The 10,469-nt window shown below is 35.6% G+C and overlaps 3 protein-coding genes across 4 annotated transcripts; 1 reads left to right on the forward strand and 2 right to left on the reverse strand.

Moving 5' to 3' along the window:
• Positions 1-205: 205 nt before the first annotated feature.
• Positions 206-1,325, reverse strand: crygm5 (crystallin, gamma M5). Its single transcript, XM_055215765.2, is given in 3 exon segments — positions 206-807; positions 890-1,171; positions 1,317-1,325. Coding segments are annotated over 3 exon segments (564 nt in total). The 3' UTR covers positions 206-534.
• Positions 1,326-2,601: 1,276 nt separating this feature from the next.
• Positions 2,602-3,538, reverse strand: crygm3 (crystallin, gamma M3). The gene is made up of 3 exons (XM_073855118.1): positions 3,404-3,538; positions 2,999-3,242; positions 2,602-2,924 (listed from the first exon to the last, which is right to left on the reverse strand). Exons 1-3 carry the CDS (start codon positions 3,410-3,412, stop codon positions 2,653-2,655), a joined length of 525 nt encoding a protein of 174 aa, XP_073711219.1. The 5' UTR covers positions 3,413-3,538; the 3' UTR covers positions 2,602-2,652.
• On the forward strand, positions 3,463-8,663 carry crygs4 (crystallin, gamma S4). Of its 2 annotated transcripts, none has more exons than XM_055215323.2 (3): positions 3,463-3,531; positions 7,616-7,858; positions 8,292-8,663. In XM_055215323.2, the coding sequence occupies exons 1-3, from the start codon at positions 3,520-3,522 to the stop codon at positions 8,565-8,567; spliced, it is 531 nt and encodes a 176-aa protein (XP_055071298.1). In that variant the 5' UTR covers positions 3,463-3,519; the 3' UTR covers positions 8,568-8,663. The 2 variants fall into 2 exon arrangements, with proteins under 2 accessions (XP_055071298.1, XP_055071297.1); XM_055215322.2 differs by lacking the exon at positions 3,463-3,531 and adding an exon at positions 7,416-7,534.
• Positions 8,664-10,469: the final 1,806 nt, after the last annotated feature.

A 10,469-nucleotide genomic window follows, 5' to 3' on the forward strand; every position in this document is an offset into this window, starting at 1 on the left:
CAAAAGCAGATCATACTATAATTTACAAATGAAATCGAACAAACTCGTGAAATGGTTAATAATTGCCATGAGATTGATTTTGTATGATACTGTATATGTAAAAAATAAACATTAAAGTAAAAAAGAGGGAAAAGGATGAAAATGATAAAAAGTTGTCAAAAGTGTCAATTTCCCAGAAATGTATTATATGTTGTTATTAAATTTATTTTATTTATTTTTTTAAATATCAATGAAAAGTTTAATGATTTTTAAACAAGAAGTCACAATCTGGTTTAGGGTTCTGAAACAATATTGCTTTTTGAGGCAAGAAGTTGTGGACAAAATCAAAATAAAGGTGACCAAAGCTTAATCATTTACCAAACAATGAAATTATATCTTATTTTCTACATAAACTCTATATATTTCAGCACACATTTTATGCAATAAAATCATATATGCTGAATGACTATTGACAAATGTACAGGTACTGTGCATAGTAATGCCTTATAACATTTTTGTCTTGTTTGGTTTCTATAAAAGGAAGTTTATTTTCCTTTAACAAGACTCCATTATACGTCTTATTGAACCAATCACTGGGCTTAAGCCCAAATCTTCAAATCTGCTGTACTCCCCTGGCCTGAGGTATACCATTCTGCCTTCAAAATAAGGTAGTTCGTACATCAGCCAGTGGCCATGCGTGACATTGCAGGACTTGCAGCCGGACATATGGAAGCGTTCCTGGATTGACTCACAGTCATCCATTAGCTCATACTTTTTGCCGACAAAATTTTCCTTTTCAAAGATTCTCATTCTAAACGTCCCTTTATGCTGCAAGGCAAAATGAAAATCATATTAATGTAAGTATTTTCATGCCAATTAAAAATATAAAGAAGTCACTGGCTAAAATTACCATTGGGATCATCCTGCAAGATCTGATGCAGTCACTTGTGTTGGTTCCCATGATGTGCTTGTTATCAGGATACTCTCCTCTTCTTACAAGCATTTGATGACCAATGAAGTTGGAGCGTTCATAAACCATGAAACAGCCACTTTCCACTTTGCATGAGCAACAGCGGCTCAGATATGAGGTCAACTCTGGGCAGTCACCACTGACCTCATGACTGTGACCCTGGAAGTTTCTGTCCTCATAGAATATTATCTGGAAAGTGTTGACAATATTTATTTATTTATTTTAGATGATCAAACAGGTTATCAAAGTTGGTAATCTATTTGAAAATTGTTTATCCCTACTTTAAGGCCTACCATTGGAAACATATATCTAGTATTTTATAGTAGTAGTAATTAAATTAAAGAGTTCTGGAGCATACAGCTCTTACCTTTACCATGATGCTTTTGTGTATATTGTATACTGCCAATGCTTTGCAGCACAACATAAGCATTAGTTGCTTTTATACTGAACTTGATTGCTAAAAAATCTATACACCATTGTTTAAAGTTCTTACTCAGCAATTCAGTTTTCTCAACTAGTTCACAAGTGATTACCAGAACTGTTTGCAACTGGGCCTTTGCCAGATGTGGCTTTACTCAGTTGTATGATGGACTGCTAAACTGTTTTTTACAGTTTTTTCAGAATATTGTTTCAATCACTGTAAATAACTCAAAATATATAAAGATAATAAAGGATTTATTTATCATATTTATGCTCAAATAGTTACAGGTAATTTAAGATAATAATAAATAAAACTAACAGCCGAACAAGTAAGTATGTTTTTTAATCATATGTTAATAATGCTATTATGTTGTAAACAAAAACATACATATATATATATACAGACTACATATACAGACTACCAAGGGTCTTTAAACAGTTTTTATGTTTTATTAAAGTAGCCACATTAATGCAAATGGTTTTTTTTGGGTTGTTGTGTTCAGTATCTGTGTGATGCATGTTTTAAATGCAGGTGTATTTAAAGGGATAGTTTACCCAAACATGAAAATTCTGTCATCATTTACTCACTTTCATGTTGTTACAAACCTGTATAAATTTCTTTGTTCTGATGAACAAAAAGGAAGATGTTTTGAGGAATGTTTTAACCAAACCCTTTGTGGACCCTGTTGACTTCTATAGTAGGAAAAAATACTATGGAAGTAAATGGGGTCCACAAACGGTTTGGTTACAAACATTTCTCAAAACATCTTCCTTTTTGTTCATCACAACAAAGAAATTTATACAGGTTTGTAACATTATGAGATAATGATATGATGACTGTAAATGATGACTGAATTTTCATGTTTGGGTGAAATATCCGTTTTTCCTTAATATTACAGTCCCTCAATAAATAAGTTTGATTACTGCTTCTAACATGGAAAAATGAAATGGCTGTAATGGTATTAGCTGTGCATAAATACTGTCATTGTGGGTACTTGAGTTTATCCCATTTATTAATATAATTTTGAGTCTCCTTTCAAATACACATGAGTAAAAAATGAGAATTAATTTAATGTACAAATGTTGTGGACATCCACAGTTTGCATTACTCTGATATATCTCCATAGACAAGACTCTTTTTATTTAAATTCAATTTGAATTTACTAATAATAAAGTGATACTGTACTTCTAATGGAAATCATGATATTGAAATTAAACCAAAACAACTTGGATTATTGTTCATGCTTTTATTTTATTATTAATTATGTTCTCAGACTGTGACTTTAACACAAGTCCATAATTCTTCTAACAGAGCTGAATCTGGTGTTGCTGTATCCCAAATCCCTGAAGTTCCTGTACTCTCCAGGCCTGAAGTATATCATCCTGCCCCTATAGTGAGGCTGTTCGTACATGAGCCAGTGACCCTCCATCACATGACAGGACTGGCAGTCGGACATACGGTAGCGATCCACGAAGGAGTCGCAGTCATCAGTCAGCTCATACATCTGGCCTCCAAAGTTCTCCCTCTCATAGACCCTCATTCTGTAGGGACCTCTGTACTGTAAGATCAAAATCAAACAATCATTTATTACATCTTGATTGTTAAATAGCATTTTATTACTTTTACTATGTACTGAGGAACCATGCGACAGGACCTGATGCCGTCGCTCATTCCCATTCGCATGTAATCGGCATACTCGCCCCTCCTCATGAAGAACTGGTTGCCCATGAAGTTGGGACGGTCATAGACCACAAAGCAGCCGCTCTCCACCCTGCAGGAGTTGCAGCGACTGAGGTAGGTAGACATGTCGGAGCAGTCGCTGCTGCACTCATAGGAGCGACCCTGAAAGTTCCTGTCCTCGTAGAAGATGATCTAACAAAACAATATAAAAACAACAAACGATCAATTGGGATAGCAGCATATTTGTGTATTTCAACTTTTGCATGCAGCAAACATTATTATATTTATGTAAAGCATATTAACTACACCGTTAAGACTTTGTAACTGTTCTGGCAGCTCTAACCAATACATACCTTGCCCATGTTTGTTAGTCTCTGTGGGATTCTGTCCAGCTACTATCTGTCTGACCACCGGCTTTTATACTTTATAGGCTGATGATGGTTTTGTCATTCAAATAGCCTGGAACCTGATGAACAAGCAGGTCTGTGATTTCTGTTAATTTAAATTGTGCAATCACAGCCTACCACACACACGCACAGAGAGAGAGAGAGAGAGAGAGAGAGAGAGAGATCCAGAGTTACCAATACCAAGTCTAATGTCTTGAAACAAACATTTTTAAGAAATGAGTACTATTGATAAAATCATGTAAAATTATTTAGAGAATTTTAATTTTTGTTTTTTGATTACATGATGCATTGCATTGTTTACTTTTACGCATTTGCCGGACGCTTTTACTGTATGCATTGCTAATGCAGTGTTCTACCACTGAGCTATACAGGAGCACCTACACTGTAAAAAAATAGCTGTAATTATGCAGCTGGTTGCCAGTAACTTACTGTAGAAGATAAAGACTGAAAATGTTTCATGTTCATTTAATTTTGAACAAACTCTTGCCATAACATAAATGTAAAATCTACAGTAAGTTACTGGCAGCTAGTTGCCAGTAATACCCAGTAATACTGTAATTTCTACAGATTTTTTTACAGTGTATATATTATTAATTATTATATAATTCTATAATTATTATACAAAGAGTTTCGTTGCAAAACGAGATAAATCCATTTTTTTAACATTTTTGTCAAAACATGTTTATTATTATGTTATCATGTTATTATTTTGTTTTATGGTGCTACTTAGCTGTATTTTTTAAGTTATGAATGTTTCAATCAAAACAAACCAACTGCAGTTGCATTGAAATTAATTGGAATGCACAACCAAAAAACGAGATTTCTGAACAATTAAAAAAATGGTGGTTATCTCGTTTTGCAACGAAACTCTTCATATACAGTATATTATTTAATATACAACAAATGAATGCATTTGATTTAAAAAAAATTATAATTTTTTACTCATTCCAATGGCAAACAAACTGATTCTTTATAAATTAATCTTATTTGCATGGTAAAGCTGTGCAAATGAAATTTTGTTTTGCTTCAAATTTAGCTATTTGGGTATAGCACTTATGCCCTTTAGGTATTTGCTGTTACTGCACCAAATTTGAAGTGAGAAGCTTGCCATTTTTTCTGACTATTCTGAAAATAAAAAAAACTGTAAATAACTTGTAAATAATGTTTGCAAAATAAATACATAAAAAACAATGCACTATAATTTTTTACCAAAAGCCAATTTTTCTAATAGTAATAGACTTTTAATAGTGTGACATATAGGGCCCTATTTTAACGATCTGAAACGCAAGTGCGAAACGCAAAGCGCAAGTGATTTTGTGGGCGGATCTTGGGTGTTGTTGCTATTTTCCCGGCGGGAGAAATAACTCTTGCGCCATGCGCAAATCAATAAGGGATTGGTCTGAAGTAGGTTCATTATTCATAGGTGTGGTTTGGGCGTAACGTCAAATAAACCAATCAGAACGCTATCCAACATTCCCTTTAAACGCAAGTGTGCAAGTTCCATGGCGGGTTGCTATTATTATGACGGATTTACCAGGCGCACGCCAGGAGCGGTTCACAGCCGAGGAGACCCACGTTCTTGTAAGAGCAGTCAAAGACAGAGAAGTTGTTTTGTATGGGGATGGGAGAAACACGCCCAAATCAGCGTCGGTTTAACAGGCGTGAGAGGAAATAGCCACAATTGTCTCATCAGCTGGCATCCCCATTGTTGCGCCAAGCGCTACAATGATGTCAGAAGACGGGGGAATCCCAAGCTTGCCAACATAAATCGGGCACGCCGTGTAACGGGAGGTGGATCTGCCTCTACACATGACCTGACGCCAGCAGAGGACATCGCTGCATCCACCCTCACCGCTGAAAGGGTTTGGGGGCTTTGAAATCGGACCCAAGAAACGCAAGCAAGGTCCAACCCCAAAGTACACTTACAAATCAAGTTCATATACATTAAGGTTTCTTATGAAAACATTTTAATTATTATTTACATAAAATTAACGTAATACAGCTTGTAACGAGTTCACCCCAACACACAAACGATCACAGACATTACCGACAAAAATGTTAACTGATAATGATATCATCCGGCTAACTTTATTGTTGCAATAGACGTTCACTTGGACAACCATATGCAGCAATTGAAGGTAATTGGTACCATAATGCTTCATTCAATGCAGACTATAATGTTTAAGTAAGGTAGTCTATATCATCTACTATACATACATTATGTGTAAGTGGACACGCTAATAATGTGTCGTTTTAGTTAACAGTTCAGTTACAGTTAGACTCACTCTCTACTTACCTTAATATTTACGGACAAATTCTTCATGGAAAAAGTTTTCCTCCATGAGTCGTGTTACATCAGCAAATGTAATATTTGGCAAATACGTTAACGAAGTTGTGTAGACTCTTTGATCCTTTTTAAACTTGCCCGGGTTTATGTTTTTCTGGTGTGTTGACGCTTGACAGGAACTCCGCTTTCACGACGATTACGTATTTCCGGTTATTGTGAGAAAGGTCTATTGACTCTTTTCCGTAATCTACCATGGTTTCTGGCATTCCGGTGATTTGTTAAATAAAACAAGAAAGCACATTACATTTACATTTAGTCATTTAGCAGACACGTTCGTCCAAAGCGACTAAGAAGCAATTAGAGCAACAACAAAAAAACAGCGAAACATAAGTGCACTAGAAATAGTCTCATTAAGTCTAACACAGTATACAAGGGTTAGTTAGTATTTTCTTTATTTTACAGAGTATGTACAGATAAAGATAAAGATGGAAAATAGAAAACTATATTAAGCTCTGAATTAGTAAGTGAATTGTTGGCGGAAGAGTCAGCAGATCGTGTCGGGACCTGGACTTGCGTAGCATGCTCATTTAGGAAAGGTCTAATTTTTCTAATATTGTAGAGAACGAATCTACAAGAGTGGGCAATGCTGGCAATATGCTCCGAGAAGCTAAGCTGATCATCAGAGCACATGAAGCAAAGATGGCAGCATCCAGCATGCATACTTCTAAGGCTGCATGTACCAGGGGTGCGTTTCCCAAAACCATTGTTGCTAACCTGTTAGCAACTTAGTTGGTTGGCAATGGAAAATTGCATTGCAAACAACAAAGTTGCTTACTTAGTTAGCAACGATGCTTTGGGGAAACGCACCCCAGCCAAGTAACTACCTTTACGCAGAACTGGAATGATAATAGATTGCTTATATCAAAACTCCTATGCCTTATATATTGTACTGCCTCAAAAGATGTATTTTTATTCAAATGTTTTTTAGTAAAACAATTAGACTACATAGAGAACTTTAAAGTGTCTATAGACTTTAAATTACAGCATATTAACCTATGTGAAGTGCCAGTAAATCAAGGATGTGGACTCGAGTCACATGACTTGTAAATCGATTTGGACTCGAGTTCCAAATTTGATGACTTGTGACTCGACATAATTAAAGAAGACTTGAGACTCAACTTAGACTTTGACAGCTGCCCGGTGTGTTGCTCTCTCATTGGTTCTAGGTCATTGTCGATGTTATTTTCAGTCAGAACTGATCTTGTATGTGTTAATTTTAAAACATTGTTTTATGTTATCCTATTTAACACATTATGTGTCATTTCGTGTTGATTTTGAGTTCAAATAAATAAAAAGGACCACACAAGATATGTTAAAACAACACAAAGTTTTGTGTTCAGTTAAGGACAACACACTAGATTTGTTGTCCTTAGACACAAGATGTGTTATTTTAACATGTTCGTTTTAAGAGAGTATAAATGTGAGAATACTGCAGGCAAACGTAACGTAAAAGCATATATTTCATATATTTCGTAGTAAATAAATCATCAGCAGAAGTAACACTTGAATCAATGTGTAGTGGCTGTCAATGTTCTGTACAAGTCTGTATCATTCGTTGGCCGAGGTTGGAATTTGATTGTTTAAAGAATCTATGATTCAGTGTTTTAGAACTATACATTGAGCTTAGATTAAAAAAAATTTGAATTGCTGATTGGTTCAGGCTTCATATAAAGAGACTACAGCACAGTTTGCTATCCAACATCTGACATATGACAATGACAACTGAGAGTGTAAGTGTCTATCTCTCCCTGATTGTCTGTATACTGCGGTCTGTTGTTATTTAAACTTTTGTGTTGTGTTTCGCCTGACAGATTTTATTCTATGAAGACAGGAACTTTCAAGGAAGATCCTATGAGTGTAAGGGGGAAACAAGTGACCTTCACTCTTTCATTACTCGTTGTAATTCAGCGAGGGTGAAAGGGGGCTTCTGGGTTCTTTATGAGCGACCAAACTATATGGGTTATCAGTATGTTGTGGGCCCTGGGGAATATCCAGATTATCACCATTGGATTGGCTTCAGTGATTCTCTCAGATCATGTCGTCCAATCAGACATGTAAGTTTAATGGCAAGTTGCAACATATCGTTTTAAACTTTGTTTAGATTTTCAAAGACATAAAATTCTGTAACCAGAAGGCGGAAATCAAATATGTGAACCGAGATAAAGTGGGACACCACATTGTGGTGATGGTGAATAATGTCCCATTTGACTTGAATTCACCTTTGGTCTCATCTTAGTCTTCCAAGATTTGATTGTCCTTTTCTGTATACATTTTTTTCATAGCTCTGTCTTACAGTGTCAACAAATGTCTCATTTTGTCTGTTTTATCTATCCTAATGATTTTAGAAGAAACATCTTTGCCAAAGTTGATACCAATGAGAATGCATAGTCTTACAAGCTATGCGAGAGCAAAATTAAGAGATAAATGTTTTACTCTGTGATTTGTAAGGAGATCTTAACAACTGAGTTTTTTCTTTATTCCCTCCAGGTCACTGAACATCTCAAGCTGAAATTTTTTGAGAGGCCCAACTTTGATGGCCAAGCATGGGAGGTTACAGAAAGCACCCCTTCTGTTCAGGAACGTTTTCTCTGCAGGGAGATTCATTCCTGCAAGGTCCATGAAGGTCCCTGCGTGTTCTTCGAGCATCCAAACTACCGTGGCCGCCAGTACCTGCTTGAGAAGGGAGAATATAGGCGCCATACTGAATGGGGAGCCATGCATCCCACTGTGGGCTCTATTCGCCAGATCACTAAAGACTGTTGAATTTAGGTCAACTACAGCTGTTGTACTGCAATTGAAATACCACTCAAGTATTGAAAAAATAAAATGAGCTGAAGATGCAATTATGTGTGTTAAGTCTCTATTTGGTTGAGACATAAAAAGATGAAGCATCATTTGAAAATGATTCAAGATTTATTTCCCACATACACAGGTACTCACTCTAGAAATTGCTGGGTTATTATTCAACCCAGTGTAAATATTAACCAGAACACACTGATGGGTTAAAAATGACCCAATGCTTGATGTTTCAACCCAACTGCTGGGTTATTATAACCCATGGTTGGGTAACAGCAACAACAGCATTGGGTAACTTTTAACCCATCAGTGTGTTCTGTCCGATATTTACCCAATTTGTAGTAGTGCTGTATATAAGTTTACAACTAATGGTAAAATGTAAACTTACCACGTACTTGTGCAAGACAACTAAATGGACAAAATACAATATGCAAATAAAATGGTTAAAACTACAACAAATAGTGTGCCAAAGGAACGAAGTGAAGTTTCCAGAGTAAAACAACAATAAAGTTGTTTTAAAATTTCATTTCAGTATATGTCTGCTTGTTTTGTTTTGTAGTTTTGTTCCAGTCTAACCCTCCATCCCAATGTTTATCCATCTTAAATAGTATTTGAAATTATAATTAGTTTGTCCCATATTGTAGTATATTGAAATGAGTATCCACAAAATTTCCAAATGGTTTATTATTTTAGGTGAAAATGTAGATCTATGGACATTCAAACGGTTGATATTACCCAAAACTCACGTGAGAGGGCGGAGTTTAGATGCCCTAAACAGAATAAAAATAGTTAACTAACTGTTGTGTCACTGAATCAATAAATTAAACTACAGGATATATTTCACATGACAAATAATGAATGAAGAAACGCTTAAATACAAAGATGAGTTGTATTTTGATGTTTGTGTTTCTTAACTCATTCCCTGATGCTGGCCAGCATTTTTTGTGATTCCAGGAAAAATTTATTCTATAAATATATAAACATACAAATATATCAAATTTAAGAACAGACCCTCTGCTTTCAAACAAACAAACAAAACGGGAAAAAGTTTCATTCTATTTTCATTTGTTTTCTTTTTATAACCTTTTAAATATGGGCAGGTCCCTTCAAAAACGTCCCCTTGGAATTATAAGGTTCCATCTGCGTTCTGAGCAGTTTTGAGATATTGAGCTTCAAAGTTTTTGCATTACATATAGGAAAACTTACATGGGGAAGAAGTTTCTTTCAAACATGAAAATAACAGGGACCCTAAATGCATTCTAAATATACAATATCAAAATCCTCTCAAATTTCTAAATGTGGATTTTTGGAAGGGGTCAAATGCAGATAGAACCTTCTAATTCTAAAACAACACTTTTCGCTAAGAATTATAAGGTTCTATCTGCCAAAACATTATTTAAACATTAAATATAAAATTAATGTTGTAACAATTTTTTAACATGTGTTAGAAAGTAACATTTTAATCCTTTCTATGACATTTAATATTTCTATTTTTAGCACTTTTATCTCTAAAAGTCTGATTTTACATTGCTCTTTTACAACATTGCTTCTTCCCTCTTCTGCCTCAGTTTCTCTACCATCCTCCTGTATATGTCGGGTTCATTACAAAATAGACAATTTTGTTTTAGCATGTTATACCATTCCCTACTGAAAAATCCAGCTAAGACCAGCATAAGCTGGCGAGCTGGTTCGAGCCGGCCTCAAAACTTGGTTTTAGCAGGTCTCCCAGCTCGGCTCCAGCAGTCACCGCTGGTGTAGTAAGCTGGTCTAGCTGTGTTCTGGTCACTTTTTAAGCTGGCCTAGCTGGACTTAGCTACTGTTACCTTAAACCAGCCAAAACCAGCCACCAGCCCACGCTGGTCTTTGCTG

Source organism: Misgurnus anguillicaudatus, chromosome 17 (assembly GCF_027580225.2).
Source record: "Misgurnus anguillicaudatus chromosome 17, ASM2758022v2, whole genome shotgun sequence".
NCBI lineage: Eukaryota > Metazoa > Chordata > Actinopteri > Cypriniformes > Cobitidae > Misgurnus > Misgurnus anguillicaudatus.